The sequence below is a fragment of the Echinops telfairi genome, unplaced genomic scaffold (assembly GCF_000313985.2).
Source record: "Echinops telfairi isolate 266 unplaced genomic scaffold, ASM31398v2 ScPeMD7_2291;HRSCAF=2852, whole genome shotgun sequence".
Classification (NCBI taxonomy): domain Eukaryota; kingdom Metazoa; phylum Chordata; class Mammalia; order Afrosoricida; family Tenrecidae; genus Echinops; species Echinops telfairi.
This window is the reverse complement of record NW_022106189.1, coordinates 32,475,002-32,495,018: the sequence shown is the minus strand read 5'-3', so window position 1 is coordinate 32,495,018 and position 20,017 is coordinate 32,475,002. Positions and strand designations below refer to the sequence as shown.

Genomic DNA, 20,017 nt, shown 5'->3' with positions numbered 1-20,017 from the left:
CCTCCTAACAAGTGCCTGGGATCGTCCTGTGTCCTTTCAGAAACTAGATCCAGAAGGCCCCTGTCGTTCCAAAGAAACAGTTGCCACAACCGGCTGACGTCAACTGGCCCAGCTGATCCCCTTGGACCAGCTTTGATTGGTGGCACCCTGACAAGACTCAGGCACATTGCCGAGAACTTGGTTACAGCCACCCGGTGATCACAGAGACATGTGTAAGCATGTTTTGCTTGGAATAAACATGTGCATCTATGAACTAGAACCCCAATACTTTGTGACACACCCTTCTATTTCTTAGCCATTTATCACAGTGGTGCCGCCTTTATATTAGATTCCTATTGGATATGTATCACTGACAAACTTTTTAGTGGCATGACCCCAGCTCATTTCCTTAGGAGCCCTGTGGTTTCTGTCACCTGACTCTGCAGACCAGTCATTTTTCACAGATATGCCCGTTACAGCAGAATTGACTGCCTCACCAACATAAACGTCCTGATGACTGGCAGTAAGCCTGATGTGTGTACCGACAGATGTCAGGAGCGATCTCATTTACATGGGGGGGGGGGTGTCAGATCAGCATGCCATACTTACCAGCCCCTTCTAGAACCTTTCCACGGAGATGTGGAGGAAGTTTGTAAGGAGGGAGGGAGAGGGAGGTGGCATTTACTGAGGACCCACAGTGGACGATCCTTGAAAGTGGGAAATCGCCACTGAGGAAACCGAGGCACTCTTGGGAGGGGGGGTTTTTCCAAGGTGGCTCTGACACCCCAGCTTCCGCATTTCACCAGGTCGTGTCCAAGGCCGAAGGGACAGGAATGTGAGCTGCTACGTATGGAGAACCTATGATCTGGCCGACAAGGGACCAAATGCCTTCACAGTCCCAACCTCAACACCAAGCCCTCGTGCTGGTCCCAGGACAACAGGAAGGGAATTATAACGGGTCCGCTGTGTGCATTTCCAGGCTCCGTTTAATCACAGCCCACCGCTCACGTGTGAGCTACCAGGAGGAGGAGCACAGCCTGGGGAGCAGTGAGGTCTGGTGGTTCCACTGATGCCCCTCCCTCAAAAGGGTGAGGACCCACACCCAGGAGCACTACTGAGTGGCACCCAAGAACATTTTCTCCCAGAATATTCTTCCTCAAGGCTCTGGCTGCCGCGAATAGTAATCTGACCCAGGCAGCAGGGTTCCTCCCCAACACAAGAGAAAGAGTCTCATTTAATATCTTTTTGAAAGGGCAGAATCATCTGGCAAAACGGCCAATGAAAATGCATGCTGGGTAATGTTAAATACTGTATATACTCATGTATAAGCAGCACATTTTACTTTTTTTTTAAATCGTTTTATTAGGGGTTCATACAATTCTTATCACAATCCATACATACATCAATTGTGTAAAGCACATTTGTACATTCACTGCCCTCATCATTCTCAAAACATTTACTCTCCACTTAAACTCCTGGCATCAGGTCCTCATTTTGCCCCTCACTCCCTTTTTCAGCATATTTTAAATGCGGTTTTTGTGATAAAATTCGGTGCCTCAGCTGATATTCAGGTCGGCTTGTACTCGAGTATATACACTATCTTCTTCTGAATGTCCTTGTGGACTAAAAACAAAAGAGAAACAGATGTTGCCAACACCTGAGACTGCTATCCCACCGGGGGCTCATGGCAGGGAAGGGGCGGGCCAATGACACTCAGATTCACACCAATTCTCCAAGCTCCATCAGTCCGCCCCAAACCCAACACCCTCTTTATTCATGAATGTGGAAATGAGAAAGACCTGGCTTACAGGTTAAGTAATGAAAAATGGACACTCCTGGAGCCAATAGCAACAAACCATTCCTCCCTAATAACATTTGCTTCCAATAAGACATCAAGTAGCTAAGAAGCCGCCAGCATTCCCCCAAGGAGAGAGCCATATCCTTTCCTTCCTTCCTTGAAACCAGGCATTCTCTGGCACTGCTTTGTGGCACCAAAATTCGTTTCCTTAGCTTTCAATCACTATGCGGAGAATTCCCCCTGGGTGGGGGAGGCTGGGCCTTTGATGAAGATAAAATAGGCGTTGTAGGGATGGGAGATGAAAAACACTGAAACACATTTCTCTCTTTTTCCAACAATTCTTCTGTTACAACTTTCATCTCATAAGCAGCCTCCACTTTTGAAGATCTCTTTTATGTCTCACTTGCGGCAAGGGACGGCTTTAGTTTCATTACACTTTAGCTAATATTTTAATGTGAAGATGGCTAATACTTCAAATCCCACAGAGGACATGCCTTTAATTGACACAGTGGTATTCCCACCCAACAGCATGCTGCCAAAAAGGAAACTGGCTTGAGGTCCTCTTCCCTTCCATCCCAGGCTCGCAGCGGCTCTTTAAACTACACAAACCTGGGCCAGATCTGCCCATCCCATCTTTGATCCCCGGTGATCCTAGAAGCGAAGTCTCTCTTTCAGGGACTATTATTATCCAGCCAAGCTCAATGCCTTTCTATGAAACCCTCTCAATGCTCGGCGAGAAAGAGAGTTAACAGAGGAATAAGACCTTTCTTCCATTGCCTTTTTTGAGATCTACATTTTTCCTTTCAGAATTGGACTCCTGCTCAGATTAAATGTCCATGTGGGCCGTCCCTGGTCCATGACCTGGCCTCACTGCTTTTCTTAGAGAACTCTCAACTCCTCCCTTACCTGCGTGGCTATTCATAATTCATACAGACCTCTCCCCTTCATTCATGGGGCACAGTGGGTCAATTCTATCATCAAACAAGCCTCCTGATCCTCATTGCTCCTCAGTAGCTGCTGACCCACATAGATTAAGCCTTCTGACCGTCTTGATTTGGTCTCCCCAGGCCAAGATGTGATACTGACATCGACAGTTTTCATCAGCACATCCCTGTCAGGGGTTAGGCTTCTGTCCCTTAAAAGCATCTTCTTCATACTGAGATTAAAAGGCTTTTCAATCAAACTATGGATGGATCTCAATCCTGCATCTTGGTCACATGAGTCAAATCCTCTCCCCCTGAATAGCTTTCTTTGATACGCTCAGAAGCAGTGTTCAAAGCATCAAGCGTGTTTCCGGTTCCTACCCAACACATTGCTCCTTGGCCTTCAATGAGTAGCATTCAGCTGGGCCACGGACTGCACAGGGCCTTTGTACTTGAAAATACTTTAAAAAGTAGTCTCCAATTTCAATTAATCTTAGGTGCTTCTCTTGACTTAAATTATCTTTGCCCCTGTGGATTTTAACCTCCCTTTGTTAGGCTGTAAATCCTCTATCATGATGCCAGAGATCGAGAGGTGAAAGGCTAACAAGCTCAATCCCATAATTAGGACAACATCAATCATTACTCTATTATTTGAAAAGAAATTGTCTGCCCACTTTTTCTAGACCGTCTTCGAGAAAGTCATTCTCATTTATCTGCCTACTTATAGTGCTCATTCACTCATCCTGATCAGCACACCTCCTCATGGGCTCCTCCTATGTTAGGGCAGGATTTCCACCTCACCAAGGGTCGGACTGCACTGGAAGGATTAAAACTGGATAAGGAGTAGGGGTGAGTATCAGAGTAGTTCTCTTACAGATTTACAGATTCAAAAACCCAAGAATTTGGGGGTCAGTTCTTTTTAACTTGTATTAGCCATTTATTTGCTCTCTTTATTAACACAGGAATTAGATAGTGATAAAGTTGACTCTTAATCAAAATACACTCTCTCTAGTAGAAAGCAAAGCCACACTAAAATCCCTCCACTCCCTCAAGAAAAGATGTCTAGCTGGTTACTTCGACCCAAACGAGCTTCGGGAGACTGCACTGAAGGATGTTATTTACCAGTATTAAAAGCCGCCTCGGTGGTGACTCAACTTCACACGGCCAACACGACATGAAAATTGTAAATACAATTTATGCTTCTCTTATGCTCCTAATAGCAAATGACTCTAAACTAAATACTATCCTTGCCCATGCCTTGGCAACTTCCTCGGTGAACTGTAAGATTTATTTCCTCTGTGGTGGGGGGTTTCAAGCTGTTTCATGAGTCAGAAATCCGTGTGCAAAGGAACACACCTTCTGTTTTCAATGCTTTAGTAGGTCCTTCCTTAGAAACTGGGGGGAGAGAATGTGCAGGTAGCTGTCCCATGGCCTTCGCCTTGGAAAATGCATGCAGCTCTCCAGAGGAAGTTGGCAATGATAAAATATATGCTTTCACAGAGAGTCAAAAGACAGTGTCAACAACAAAATGATTAACATTCTGGCTGATGTAAACCTGGCAATTTAGGGACCACTCTCATGACCACTCTCATGAATGAGAACAAAAATTGGTATGTGCTTTCCAGGGAGCAATTTGGCAACTTGGGTCAAATCTTTACTATTGACGTGCCCTTTAACTCAAGCTCTACTGCTAGGACATATCCTAAGGTAATAATTACATTTCAGTGATTTAGTTAAAAGAGCATCATCTGTTAGCATGTGGCTTAAAGAGAAAAACTGGGAACAGCCTGATATCCCCAAATGAAAGATTTGTAAAATAATTTGTGATGGTTTTCAGTCATTGAAAACAATATTGTCTATTTGACTTGTTCAGTTGCTTACAATATAGTAAGAGGGGGAAAGGACATTAAAAATAATACATAATAGGTATTCAAACTTCTTTTCAAACTTTATATGTATAATGCCTTTGGTTGAAAGTTTATTACTACTAAAAACAAAAAACCTGCCAAGTAAAGTGTGATAGCCCAATGCCTATAGATAACATCTTGATTGTCAAGAGGGTAAAATGTGAAATAGCATCCATGTCAGCATAAATGAAATGTTTGTGTGTGTGTGTGTGTGTGCATGTAAAAGTGTACAACTTCAGAGCAAGGAAAGATTTTCCAACCTGATACAGAAGACCTGTTGATGGTGAGCAGACTTGGCTATTTTGATTTTTAAACTCCTGTCCAATAAAAGGCATTATAAATTGAGCAGAAAGAAAAAACATAGACTAGGAGAACATATTTGCAAAGCACTTCATTGAAAAGTAATTTGCATCTAGCGGGTATTAAGAAATCCTGCATGGTAAAGACGTAAAGAGAGCCAAATAGAAAAATGGGCAAAACATAAAAATAGGCAATTCACAGCTGTGGAAACAAAGCACCAAATAAAACCATGTCAAAGGAGGCTCCGTCTCAACAGCAACCCGAAAATTCCAAGTAAAACCAAGAGAGACGGTCCACCTCCATCAGACTGGACAGGAAAAGTCTGGCAGTGCTAAGTTTGGGCAGGGACACTTCTGCCTGCTGGTAGCTGTGTGAGTGGTAAGCTGACTCAGAACGCAGTATATATATAGTATGTTCAGGTCTGTGCCATCCAAGTTCTTCTTCTCCAGCAACTCAGAAAGCGCAGTCCCAGAACGTGCCCCGTTCTAAAGAAATAAGCATCTCCACAAGAGCACGTGGACAGAAGCACACCACTGCAGTGCTGTTTGCAATGGTAAGGAAACGGAAGAATGGACAAATAAAAATGCATCAATTCATACAACGAATATAGTAGTTTATAGTAGTTTAATACCGCAGCTTAACTAGATCACACACTCAACACACAGCAAACTTAACTGCTAGTAAGGGCCAGGAAAATAGAGGCAGGGTACACAAACACCAGTGGTTAAATCTGGATGGGGGTGGTGGTCATGGTGGTGGGGCTCTCAAACTAGGCTTATGTTCTCAGATGATCCTGATGATGCAGAAGAAGACGGGCCTTTTAACTATTTGGTGGTGTTCCCTCCTATTAAAATAAATCCACAGACATGGAGTCCATTCCAACTCACAGCAACCCTGTAGGACAGAGTAGAATGGCTGCATAGGGTCTTCAGGAGCCCTTGGGGTGCACTGGTTACCCATGGGTGGCCATCTGCACGGTCAGGTTCAAAATCACCAGTAGTACGTGGGAAAAAGACTGGCCTTTCTACTCCCATAAACAGTTACAGTCTCGGAAACCCACAGGGGGTCACTCTGGGTTAGTATTGACTGGATGGCAGTGAGTGTGTTTGTTTGTTTGTTTGTTTGTGGACTCTCTACAGAAACAGATTCCCTGATCTCTCTCCTGCAGAGCAGATAAGCACTACTCACTGCATGGCCAGTTTCTTTCAGTGGCACCTAAGCATGCAATAATCCTTGCCCAGTGGAGAAGTGAGCCATGCTCAGCAAAGAAACACGCTGGACAAAGGAGGAGGTTCTCCCAGGCTAGTCCTTTAATCTATTGCTATTTAAAGTAGGTTCCAGGAACCAAATTGTTGGTTACTGTTCTCCAGCCAGAAAAGTCCAGAAATGTCTACGCATTGAGAGCTTTTGTAACAGACTGGCAACTGCCATAATATTCCAACACGGGATCAGTAGATTCACGCACACGAGAAGAGACAAGGATCTGTAAAACGAAAACCAAGGAATTAAAACAAAATAACAACCAAAACTTGATGGGCTCTTCATAGGCAGTTTGAGGAGGGCAATTTTAAAACGCCTCGGATAAAAGACCTTTGGCTCATGTCAAAATGGAGTTGAGAATGAAATTTAAGTGGCTGTTGCTGGTTTATAACTTAGCGGAGAAGCTCCAATGTTCAACACTTACTAAAGTGTGGCCAAAACAAAACATCAAAGCACTCTTACGAGAATGTCAACCTCAACCCTGACGGTGTCTTAAGGACTACAGGGAGTAAGTACCCCTGGACTTTACTACTCTGGAGCAGGGGATGCGGACATGGCAAATCCCAAAGCTCTAGAAAACACCCCTCCAGAAGTGATTCCACTCTGAGGCAGAAAGCAGACACGGTGGCCAAGATTGCAGGAGAAAAAGATGGTGTGAAATGGCAGCACTGAGGTAAGTCAGCAGTCCAAACACAACGCCCTCCCTTATGTAAGAAACCACAGAAGTGTGCTGGCTGCCAGGGTAAAATAATGTGCCTCTGTGTGCGCGGGCCTGAGTGAGTAGCAGAGACTGGGACGCTCTTGGAGTTTATCTACACCATGCACACACAGTCTCTTAGTGAGCACTCGGTCCCCAAAGTGGGCTTGGTGCTGATAAAAACCAGATGTACGTTCAGCTGACCACAGAGGCCTTACGCCCCACTACCCACTGTGGAGACCACTCTCTGTTTCCCCTGTGCCTCTTGGCACCTCTTCTGTTATGGATGTTGGCACCCTGAAAAGGTCCACGCCTTTCCAATTATGCATGCAAATTCAATTAGAAGCCACTCTCATGCTAATTCAATTAAAAGCTGAAGCAACAAAGGGAAAAAATTGATGAGTGGAGTTCATCAAATTTTAAAACTTTTGTGCCTCAAAAGACTAACAAAAATGTGAAGGGACAACCAAGAGAACTAGTGAAAGTATCTGAGAACCACATATCTGATCCGGTTTGACGTCCAGAATATAAAAAAGCACTCCTGAAATGAGAGGGAGAGAGAGAGAAGTGTTGGTGAAGAGGCAGAGTCACTGGACTGCGTGTGAACTACTGATGGGAATGTAAAATGATGTAGTATTACCAAAAACACTCTGGAGGTTCCTCAACAAGTTAAACATATAATCATCACATGACCTGGAAATTCCACTATACCCAATAGACTTAAAAGTGAGCAACACAAACAGACACTAGAACACTAATGTTCACCACAACATTATTCAAAATAGCAAAAGGTAGAAACAACTGTGTCCACTCAAAGATACCACCACTCATCTGTCAATTTATCGTTACTGTGGTGGCTTACATGTTGCTACAATGCTGGAAGGATGTTACCACCAGTATCTCAAACCTGTCGCAGGTCTCGGTAGCACTTCTAGACGAAGACACGTTTGGAAGAAGGACCTGGTGCTCTACTTTTGAAAGAGTAGGCTAATGAAAACCTTATGGAGATCAGCAGAACACTTTGGATACAGTGCCAGGAGAGGAGCCCACAAACTGATCGGTACGCAAACTGCGACTGGAGAAGAGTTATCTCCTCAAAGAACAATTGACCTGAATGTCAATTTTAATGAATGGAACAAAGCTTTCTAGACCTTCACGAGCTAATGTGAAAAGAAATGAGAAGAAACCATTACAAATATGCAGACTGTGAAATGTATGAAGTATGTGAGGTAGTTAGTTTATTGTACCAACCTGGCCAATCAACACATGTGGGGTTAATTGAAGGGTGGAGAGATAAATGGCTCAGTGAGCCTCGCCTTTCTAGTTCTCGGGTCTCTTGCTTTCTGATGATCGGACCAGGGTGGAGCTGGCTTAGCCAGTTCCCTGCTTCAGCTGGCAAGGCTCACTTCCTGTAAGACATCCCTGAGGAAGAAGCCACATGGACCTACCCCGATGCAGCCCTGGGTGCTGGAGCACCTGTGTGGAGACCCCTGCCAGCGCTGAGATGCTTACACGTTCACTGATTCAGCTTTCCTCCTGCAGTCGGTGTCACAGTGTGGGTTTTGTGAGAAGGAGGAGGGCTTTGTGGATTGGTATCGGACATATGGGTTAATGGATTAATGTTGGACTTGTGGGCTTGGACAGCACTGGGTTGGGATGTTTTCCTGATGTGCACTTAACCTTTATATACAGCTCTCTCTTATACATGAGTTTTTGTGGATTTGTTTCTCAAATGTACCCAGACTAACACATATGGGTCAAGTAAAATTAGAAGTTGTTAAAAATTAAATCGAATGCTTGAGGATCAGCATTCTAGATGTGAGCTGAAATGGGCAGTACTGGATGGTTTAAATCCATCATATGGTCTAACTCTGCTGAAAAGACTCACTGAAGAAGAATGGTGTCACATTTGTTGCAAAAAGAGCATTTCATGATCTGTCCTGTAATATAGTGACAGGATAAAACCCACACACAGACAACCACTAATGCCGAAAATGAAGACATTGGTGGTTTTCAACAAGCTGGATTCTATGAAGAAGACTGTGGCATCGGGATTGGAAGAAGGCTTATTAACAAGGCTTATTAATATGCAAGAAGGCACAACCTTGCTTGCTGAAAGTGAGGAGGACTTGAAGCACTTGCTGATGAAGATCAAGGATTACACCCTTCAATATGGATTACAACCCAATGTAAAGAAGACTAAAATCTTCACAAGTGGACCATTGAGTTAACATAATAAATCAAGAGAAGGTACAAGTTGTCGAGGACTTTGTCTTGCTTGGATCCACAAAGAATGCTCATGGAAGTAGCAGTCAAAAGATGAGTTGCATTAGGTAAATATGCTGCACGAGACCTCTTAAGAACATGGAACATCAAGGATGTTACTTTGAGGACTAAGGTGCAACTAACCCAAGCCATGGTATTTTCATTTGCTTCATATGCCGGTGAAAGCTGGACTTTGAACAAGGAAGACAAAAGAAGAATTGATGCATTAGAATTGTGGTGTTGAAGGAGAATATTGAAAGTACCATGTTCTGCTATAAAGACAAACTGATCTCCTTGGAAGAAGCCCGGTCAGAGTGTTCCTGAGAGGCAAGGATGGAAAGACCTCACCTTACATACCATATATCCTCGTGTATAAGTCAAGTTTTTCAGCACATTTGTAATGCCGTTTCTGTGGTAAAATTAGGTGCCTCGGCTGATATTCGGGTCGGCTTATACTCGAGTGCATATGGTACTTTAGACATGTTCTCAGAAGAGACCTGTCCCTGGAAAAGGACATCTGTTTGGACAAGTAGAGGGGCAGTGAGTAAGAGGAAGGCCCTCGAGGAGATGGACTGACACTGCGGCTTCAGCTATGGGCTCAAGAAAAGGAGAGGGACTTTTAAAAGACCAAACTGGAAGTCAGAAGGAACTCTGCAACCTGCTGATGAGCACAGGGAGGAACAATTGTGAGGATGGCACAGGACCAGGGCACTGATGGTCGGAACCGACTCGACGGTATCTAACAACAACAACAAACACCTGTTGTCTGAAATTGATCAAACATGCGATTGATATACAATAATACTTACCGGGGACTGGAATGCAAAAATGGGAAACAAAGAAGAATCAGTAGTTGGAAAATATGGCCTTGGGGATAGAAACAACACTAGTAATCACATGATAACAATTTCCAAGACCAATGACTTATTCATTGCAAACACCTTTTCCAACACAATCAATAGGAACTATACACATGGACGTTGCCAAACGGATTACACACGAATCAAAGTGACCGTACCTGTGGGAAGAGAAAGATAGAAGCTCAGTATCATTAGCCAGAACAAGCCTCGGGGCCACCGCAGAATGGACCACCAGAGACAAGCGCAAGTTGAAGCTGAAGAAAATTAGAACAAGTTCATGTGAGTCAATGTACAGTCCACCTGAATTTAGAGGGCATCTCAAGAACAGATTTGAAGCACCGAACAATTTTTTAAAATTGTTTTATTAGGGGCTCATACAACTCATCACAATACATCAATTGTGTAAAGCACATTTGTACATTCGATGCCCAGAAGCACTGACCAATTATGAATTGTGAGATGACATCAAGAACACCACACATGCAGAAAGAAAACAATCATTAGAAAGGAAGAAAACGGAGAGGGATTTAAAAACAAAAACAAAATGGGAGTCAGAAGGACCTCTGAAACTTGCTAGTGAACACAGAGTAGCTAAAGCAAACAAAAGAAATGATGAAGTAAGAGAGCTGAACAGAAGATTTCAAAGGGCAGCTTGAGAAATATTATAATGGAATATACAAAGTCCTGGAATTAGGAAACCAATAGGAAAGAGCAAGCTCAGCATTTCTCAAGCTGAAAGAACTGAAAAAAAATTCAAGCCTTGACATGCAACAGTGAAAGATTAAATGTGCAAGATACTGAAGCATGCAGAAAGCATTTGAGGAATGAAAACAGAGAGTTGCTGTCCATAATGAATTAATCAACATTCAGCCACTCAAGAGTGAGCATATCATCAAAAAACAATTGAAAAAGGAAGTCAAAGTGGCACTGAAAGCATTAGTAAAATGTATGCATCAGGAACTGATGGAGAACCAATTGAGATGCTTCAACAAATGGATGCAATACTGCAAACACATATCTACAACAAGAAATGTAGAAGACAGCTACCTGCCCATCAACGGGAAGAGATTCATAATTCATGTCCATTTCAAATAAAGGTGATCTAAAAGAACATGCAAAATATTAAACAATCTTGTTAATATCACCTGAAAGTAAAACTTTGCTGCAGATAATTCAAAAACAGTTGCATCAGTCCAGTGACGGAAAACTGAAAGACATCCGAGCTGGGTTTTAAAAAGATTTATGTAGAACTCATGGCTAAAGGGAGAGAACACCCAGATGATACTGACCTGTGTCTAATTAACTACATAAAGGCATTCAACTGTGTGGATCATAAAAATTACAGTAACATTGCAAAGAATGGGGAGGCGGCTGACCTTCTCTAACTTCCCCAGGAACAAGGAAGAGAACGAGCATCAGCATTGGCTGAGAGCTAATGCCTAGCGGCACAGGTTGGCTCTAGGAAATCACACTCCACTCCTGGCTCTTCCTTCTCGAGGGAAGTGAGATCTCCATTTCTGCCTCAGCGATGGCACATCTTAAACTTAGCAGGATGGCAAAACTGAGCAATCCCCTATATTAGGGTTCCATACACCTTTTTTTGAATGGTCCCATCCAAAAAAAGGATGCCACGAACCTTAGTTACAGCATTAGCAAACTAAAATCTTCTTACTGGGTAGGCCACAAACATCTCATATATACACAGTCTCACAGTCATTTAGTAGGAGTTACAAGAGTGATGCTAGAAGGGTCATATCAAGTAATTCATAGGACACAAAAGGGAATTCCAGAACAATTAATTGGATGCATGCAGAATCTACACATAGAATAAGAAGCGGCCATCCAAACAAAATATAGCGATCCTCTGTGACATAAAATTGGGAAAAGTATGCATCAGCTTATATCCTTTCACTGTACTTACTGTATCTGCATGCTGTGCAAATAACTCATGATGCCAGACTACACGAAGAATGCAGTATCATCATTAGAGGAAGACTCATTAATAGTCTGTCATATCAAATGGCACAATTCCAACTGCTCAAAGAGGACTTAAAGCACTTATTGATGAAGCTCAAAGACTAAAGACCTACATATGCATTATATCTCAGTTTAAAGAAAACAAAATCTTACAAATAGATTTTCTTTTAATCAGCAGGAAAAAAAATATTTAAGTGGCCAAGGATTTCACTTTACTGTGATCCACAAGCAACAAGCAGCCGTCAAGAACTCAAAGGATGTATTGCATTAGGCAAATGTGTCACATTTGGCCTTTTTAAAGTATTAAAAAGCAAAGAAGTCAGTCACCTGAAGGACCAAGATATGCCTGACCCAAGTCATGGTATTTTCAGTTGCCTCACATGCATGTGAAATCTGGAAAACCCATCAGAAAGGCCAAAAAGAATTGATGTATTTAAATAACAGTGTTGTCGAAGAATATTAGATATGCTGTGGAGTGTTCTGGTGACATAATGTTTACATGTTGGACTGTTACGCTGACCAACGGTTACATGTTGACCACAAGGTCAGCAGTTCAAGCTCATTAGCCACTGCAAGGAAGAAAAATGAGGTTTTCTGATCCTGTAAAGATTTCTACCCTTGGAAACCCAGGGAGGCAGTTCGACTCTGTCCTGAAGGAATTCTCTAAGTCAGAATTGGCTCGGTGACAGTGAGTGAGCGAGTGACAGACTACTGCAAGAAAGAGCAAATCTGTGTTAGCGTAAGTACATATCTATAGTTAGCATCGTCCGTATAAGAGAAGATGGTGAGACTCAGCTCATGTACTTGGGATATGCTATCAGGAGGGACCAGTCTTGGAGTCAAGTAGAGGATCAGCCAAAGAGAAGACTCTCAGGCATGATGGAGTGACACAGTGGCTGCAACCAAGGGCTCCAATACAATTGCGAGGTGGGTGCAGGACCAGGACATGTTTTGTTTTGTTGTGTACACACAGGGTCGCTATGAGTTAGAGGCAACTCCACGCCCCGCGTAGCAGCAGCCACCACGACGTGCTGGTGTAGTTCCTGAAGCTGTAAAGACTGTGAGCTGGGGAGGGGCAGTAGGTCTACGGACGGATGGCCCACTGAACAGAAAGCTGGAAGCCTGTCATTCTCACTACTCGGTGCTCAGCAGTGCTAGTGACATACTCCAGGTAGGCACCTAGTGACACACGCCAGGTCCTGAGAGCACCCACAAAGCACAGGCGCTCCCCTGGTGGCATTCAAGATGGGCACATGGAAGTCTGTCTGAATTGGAGAACTGCATCCCTAATATCCACTCTGGACTACTGCACAGGTAAGCATGAGGGGCAGCCTCCCCAGACCCGCACACAGACCTGTCCCCATTCTAAATGCACCAGGAGAAAGATGCTGGGTTCCAACCCTACCTCAAAAAAGTGCTGCAGCTTCTGGCAGAATGAAGAAAGGAAATCAGCTTCCTTGGGCAGCTCAAGCCACCAGACTTAGAAGAGTTTTTTCAGAGCCTGGAGTTTTCCAGCTGCCAGGAAACAGGAAGCGCCCAGTCCCCAAGAACAGTAACCCTCACACACACCCTCCATAAAGACATGTTGAGTCATTAGCCCTAATTGCCTGTGACTGACACAGGAGTGAAGCTGGCCTTCCAGGCATTTGCTCAGCTAAAGAAAACAAGCAGCTCACAGGGGACACAAGAGGCCATTTTCTCTCCTTCTGCCAACACCCTGTTCCCCTCAAATTAGAACACACAGAGTTGAAATCAGAACCCAAATGAAAGTAGTTGGAGTAGTCCTTACCACATACAAAAGAGAAAAGATATCTCTGTAGGGAGCAGCTCGGCATAAGCAATTGGTTATTAATTTTTCACACACACACACACACACACACACACACTCCCCCGAAATGTTTTGGAGTAGCCTCTCAATACCCGATTCTCTTCAGGTTTGGGATATTCATAGGGACACCACCACCCCTGCCCTGCCCGTGGCCTGTGGGTTTCTGAGACTGTACCTGTTTATGGGAGTAGAAAGCCCACCTTTCTCCAACTGAATGGCTGGTGGTTTCGAACTGCCAACCAAGCAGATCATGGCCCAATGTGTTAAACACTACACCACCAGGGCTAGATTCCAAGTACTAGAGATTCAACTTGTATGAAGTAAAATATGCCTTCATGTTTAGGGCTTTTGTTTTAACAGCTAAGTTTTCTAAAAAGTGGATTAAGCACAATTTAGCACATTATACATCAAGCAAGAGACCATCCATCTGTTCCTTTTCCTTATGATAGTCAGGGCTCAGAGGACAGACACAGACACACAGATAGACTCCACACCACACACACAGTGGCCAGAGGGTGTCTGCAGCACATGGACCCTGGTTTCCTCGGTACCAAAGTAATCACCAGGGTGGACCTCGGGACCACAACGGAGCGGTGTCACTGAGCAAAGACTCCACCTGCTGTGCGCCCTGCAGGAGATTCCCACGAGGTTTCATGCGCTGTAGGAGGTATCACTCCACACACACTAGGGTGGCTGTGCATTGACAAACAGAAAGCAAGGATGTTGAGAAAACAAGGTGTTGGCGAGGATGGGGAGAAAAAGAGGGCCTTGCCCATTGCTTGTGGGATTGCAAAATGGTAGGGGAGCTGTGGAAAAGTTTGGCAGTTCCCTAAGCCAGTTCAGCACAAAGAGCTGCGGTGATGGGGCAATTCTACCCCTAGGTGCATACCCCACAGAACTGAAAGCAGGTAACCCATCTGCCAGCAGGCACTGCAGCACTGCTCACCCTAGCCCAAGGGCGGACACGGCCTCCGTGTTCACCCAGAGATGAAGGAGTCAACAAAACGGGGCACATCCATGTGATGGAACATGTTCAGCTGCCATCAATGTGGGTGGACGCTGGAAACAGTACGCTGTGTGAGAGAACTCAGCCGTGCAGGGACAAATAGTGTCAGTTTCCTTTTAGAAGAAGAGCTACCGTGTTCATCGGGGAGGTCAGTTGCTGTGGAGTTTGGCTCCAACTCACAGCACCTCCATGAACAAGTACAATACGCTGCCCAGGGCCGCAATGCCCGCAGTTTTTGCGTGGTTATCAGCCGCAGGTGAGCAGGAAGGGAAAAAGGAACCCACAGAACCTCCATTCAGGAGGCTGGAAAAATTTGGAAATGCAGACTGGGCATGGCTGAACAGCATGACGAGTGTAATTAATGTCAGTGAAGTATACATGTAAACAAGCAGTGAAATGGAAAATGTGTCACTACATATCTATTTACCACAATTTCTTTAATGCACATAAAACATCAAAAGGGCAGCATTGATTCAAGGACAAAGTTCAGAGAGTTAGGAGAGGCGGAGGGACGGAAACGGGAACACAGGGAGGAAGTGGGACACATGATGGTACACTGAAAGGACCGTCATGCATGAATTGTTGGACAGAAAACATGACTTGCTCTATGAACCTTCACTTAATTCACTATCAAGAGTTTTCAAAAGAAAAAAAAACAAAAAACACAAGACCTGAAGGAACCACATAAAAAGAAGATCAATGTGAAAAAGAAAAAGAAAAAAGATTTCAATGTCAAGTTCAGAAGCAATCCCTCCTTTATGGGACATTAAAGCCACTTAAAAATATGATTCACCGGGTGCAGCACCTATCATTCACTGGGTGTTTCACCTTCACATGCCGCATCTTATTTGAGCCTCTCAATTTCCTAGGAGATGCATGTGATTCTTATCTCCGCATTACAGAGGAGGGCTTGGGCTCAGAGCCACTCACTCAGTCAAGGTCAAGTCACACCCAGCTCGATTTCATCCAAGTCAAGGCACTTACTCTCTCCTCGCTCTATAGCTAAATCCAATCTTCCCGTGGGCTTCCTGGGACCAATCTGCAGATGACCCGTAAGATTTAATTCCAAATTAAAGACTGTAGAGAAAAACCAGCAGCCCGTATTACCATCAGACCTGCCTATGGTGAAAACGACAACATAGAACAATTTTCGGTGCCGGAAGCCCAAGTCCTCCATGAACAGATAAGACGCAGTCAAATGTAGAAAGGCAGTTTCCTACACAGGAACGATGCTCACACCTCCCATGATTCGGGACGCAAAAGGAGCTCCTTGTTCCAGAAAAGCCCCACTCAAAGAGCTGAGCTATTCATTCCAACTCACGGTCTAAGGTCGTATTGATTCTGTCCGAGATGATTTAGATTCTTCTCGAGGGGTTAGTAGAAGCAGCAGTTCCTCCACACCTCTCTGGCTCCTCTGCACGGCAGCCTCCCCCTCCCCAGAGACTGCCGGCCACTTGGTAATAAATAACCACGTTGTTTATGCCCCAGTGAAGGCGCCCCGGTCTGCAGGGAAGGAACATGCTGTGTGGGACAAAAGGCCACTCACCCAGCAGGCAGCGTGTCAGGAACCTGGGCGGTCACCGGGAGCTGCTGGGTGCCCGAGGTGCCAGGCTCCTCTCCTTCAGCGGGGGTGGCCTGAGCAGAAAGAGGAGCTGTGTTGGGATTTGAGGTCACGCTGGACACGGCAGTGGATGGGGAAGTCACACCAACAACAGAGTGTTCTTCGGGGTCCGTGGCTGCGGCCGGTTCCTCGGTCACTGAAAAAAAAAAAGGCAGAAAGCCCATGTAAAGGTCGACTAAGAATTTTATTCACAGTATCAAGCCGTTTGCTTAGCATGCTAACATACCATCTGGGGGGGGGGGCTGCAAAAAGGTGGTGGGGGAAAATATTTTTTTAATCCCTCCATTCTCTCTCCATTCCATCTTCCCACGGACTTTCTGAAGTCCCTTGTATGACCCCATGCATGTATCAGGCTGACAGCAAAAAGTTTTACAGTAATACACAACGTAGAAAACGACAGGAAACCAGTGGTACCAGCCTGGAGAAATCTGGAGAGAAATCTGAAACAAATATATTAAATACCACCTCTTCTTCATGACTTTAGTAGGCCTCTATAGCATACCATGGTTGCATGTATTACAATAAAAGTCTGGCAGGAAACATGAAGCTAACAGGGAAGTGTTTCGGGCTAAGTGGAGCAAGGCCATGGCCAATTTTATAAGGTCTCAGACAGTTCTTTAAACTTGTCAGCCATCCACGAGGGGAGAACAGTGCCTTCTTCAAAGCTTCATGCACAAAAAAGAGGCAGAAAACTTAGTGATGTACTTCTTCTTTTAAAGTAGGGCACTTAAAGATTAATACTCTAAATCAGGGGGTGAGTAAACTTTTGAGACAGAACAGCCAATCTTGTCCATCACAACAATTAAAAAAGTATTCGAAACCCATTTTAACAAACAAATGAAATCGCTATTATCTGAATGATATCCTTTACAATTTCTCAATTTTACTTTGCAGCCACACGTACATACCAAAAGAGCCGCCTCTGCACGCAGTTTGCCAACCCTTCTCCAGAGGAAGACGGGGCTCAGAAGCTGAGACTTGTCTCCAAGGTAACACATGGCCAAGACACCAAGTGAAACAAGCTAGGGGCAAAGTCTCCTTCTTTCTCCCTCTCTTCATTTCTTTGATGGTCTCATATGCTCACAAGCACCCCAAGGCATTGCAACATCCTCTGAATCAAAAAAGAGTCCAAGCGTGGTTCTGCAGCACAATTCTTTGAAAACAGAGAAGCCGCACGCAGAGACATCTCTACGTTTGTGACTGCACGTGTGTACGTTTCTACTAGAATTGCATAGGGAAAAATCCCGAGTCGTCTTTTAAACTCATCTTCTCAATTCAAGAATTATTTTTGCAGTTTCTCTAATGTCTTGGACATTATCCAGCTTTTTGAACATTTCCTCTGGCAGGGGGCTCACTGCAGGGCTATTCTGTAGCGGAACCAATGATGCAAGGGCCAGAAATGTGTTTTATTATATTCGGTTGAGTTCCACTAGCTGGTCTTCGTTTCCCAACCCCTTTCCAAATCAAAGCAAAATCAGGACCTGGGTGTCCTGTTTCTCATTAGCCATCTTTTTCTCTCCCCCCCCCCAGTGAAAAGGCCTACAAGGTCTTCGATGTTTCTTGACTGGCCCCTGTCCTGAACAAGTATATACCTGACCAGGTAGGTTACCTTGGTTTAGATAGCATCTTCTTTTGCTGTTTCTAAATGATGATGCTGGAAATTCAGTATCATAATTCAGATATCATCAGACCAGCAGAGTCCGATTAGCAATAGAAATGGCAATAAAACATACTGGTATCCTTTGGAAGAAAGACCTGGTGATCTATTTCTAACAGCCAGTGAACTTTATGAATCACAACGTTCCAATCGCAGCACAGCGCAAGACCCAGCAGTGTTTCATTCCATTGTGCTTGGAGGCTCCAGGAGTCAAAGGCAGCTAACAGCAACAGCTAACACTCATGAAACATCTAGTGTGGCAGGCAAGGTATAATATACTTTTCATTGGGTTATCTCGTGTAACCCTCACACGCCGCCCCTCTACAGAAATACAACTAGTATCCCACATTTCACAGCTGAGTCCCAGAGAGGTTAATAAGCTGCCCACAGTCACACAGCAAATAATTCATAACCCTCCACTGGAAGGCAATGGGTTCTAATGAGACTGTCTGCCTCCAGAACCTGAACCACTCACTCACTACACCCTACTCCTCCCTCTGCACATGCTCTAAGGCAACCCAAGATTGCAACAACTCTGAAGCAACCACAAAACCGGGATGGAACATGAGACTGGCCATCAGTTGAAATGAAAATCGCTGCACAAGACGTGATGCCGAGCTTGATCTTACCACATGGTTAAGGGCCCGAGGCTAGGGCTGCCTCATTTGTTTCCCCCCCTGTGTGTAAAACACTGTCTGGCATATAAATTAAGTAACTTTTTTTTTAATGACAAAATCTTGTGCATTTGATGTTTCCCCCACATAAATGCAAAAGTTTATTTTTATATTGCTATTCTGTTTCATCCAAGTTAGTAAGACCCAACATGTCAAATCTCTTTAGGCAAATCTGTATACTTAACTCAATTCCAATTTTTAAAAATACAACATGGCATTTTTGAGAGCTAGATACATTCAGTCTAAAATGTGAAAGGAAAAATATACACACAAGAATGACTGAAAATTCTAAAGAAGGAAAAATTTAAAAAATGCGTAGGAAGACTAAAGTATAACAAATGGTTATCAAGCTTCTTAGATACTAAATATTCTCTATAGTATTAAAATATACTCTAAAACTACAATAATTAAAACCATGTAAATGTTGATGGCAACATATGTACAAGGGTGCTTAATACAATTGAATGATGGGTTGCCATAAGATTTGTATGCCCCACAAAAAATTATTAATAAAAAATTTAAAAAAAACAATGTCACCCTGACACATGAATGTAAGCAAGTACAATGTAAGAAGTGGTGAGCAATACACATACCAAGCAGTGTAAGTCCAATCCCACAACCATGGAGTTGATCTGGGCCCACAGCAACTCTACCTAGAGGAGACCTGCCCTACAGGGTTTCCACGCCTGTCATCCTTTACCAAAACCGCCTGCCACCTTTTTCTCCTACGAGTATGACAAAGCCAGTATTTCAAATGGATTATTCAAAAGTAGTGCTGGGCCAGCTGGGTAGTACACTAAGAAAAGTATTAAGCTGTCCTCCTACCTAATTCCTTACTTCAAATTAATTCCAGGTGGATCAGAAAACGCTGCCATAAAAAATGAAGCTACAGGAACTAAAGAAAAAATATTTTTTAGACTCTCAAACTGAAGAAAGAGTTTCTTGGAATATCACATGAAATGTAGAAGTCATAAAAGATTGATGAATTCAATGACATAAAAATTTTAAATTTCAAAAAATAAATTTTTAATTTCTATATAACAAAAATCACCAGAAGTAAAAAGAAAAACAAACTGAGAAAAATTATGACAGAATGATGATTAGTTCCTTTCATGTGGAAAAGAACCCCTAAAGCAAGAAAAAGATAAAAATATGAAGAAATACCTAACAAAGGAAATATAAATTATTTATTCTTACACACATGCAAAATGTTCAATCTCAATGATATTAGAAATGTAATTTAAAGCTATAATGAAATACTTTTT

At 43.6% G+C, this 20,017-nt stretch overlaps 1 protein-coding gene across 1 annotated transcript in view; it reads right to left on the bottom strand.

Moving 5' to 3' along the window:
- Positions 1 to 20,017, bottom strand: part of WWP2 (WW domain containing E3 ubiquitin protein ligase 2) — a 140,908-nt gene that overhangs the window by 29,856 nt on the left and 91,035 nt on the right. The window contains exon 7 of the mRNA XM_004704577.2: positions 16,347 to 16,557. Coding sequence (XP_004704634.1) covers positions 16,347 to 16,557 — 211 coding nt within the window. The remainder of the gene's footprint in view (positions 1 to 16,346; positions 16,558 to 20,017) is intronic.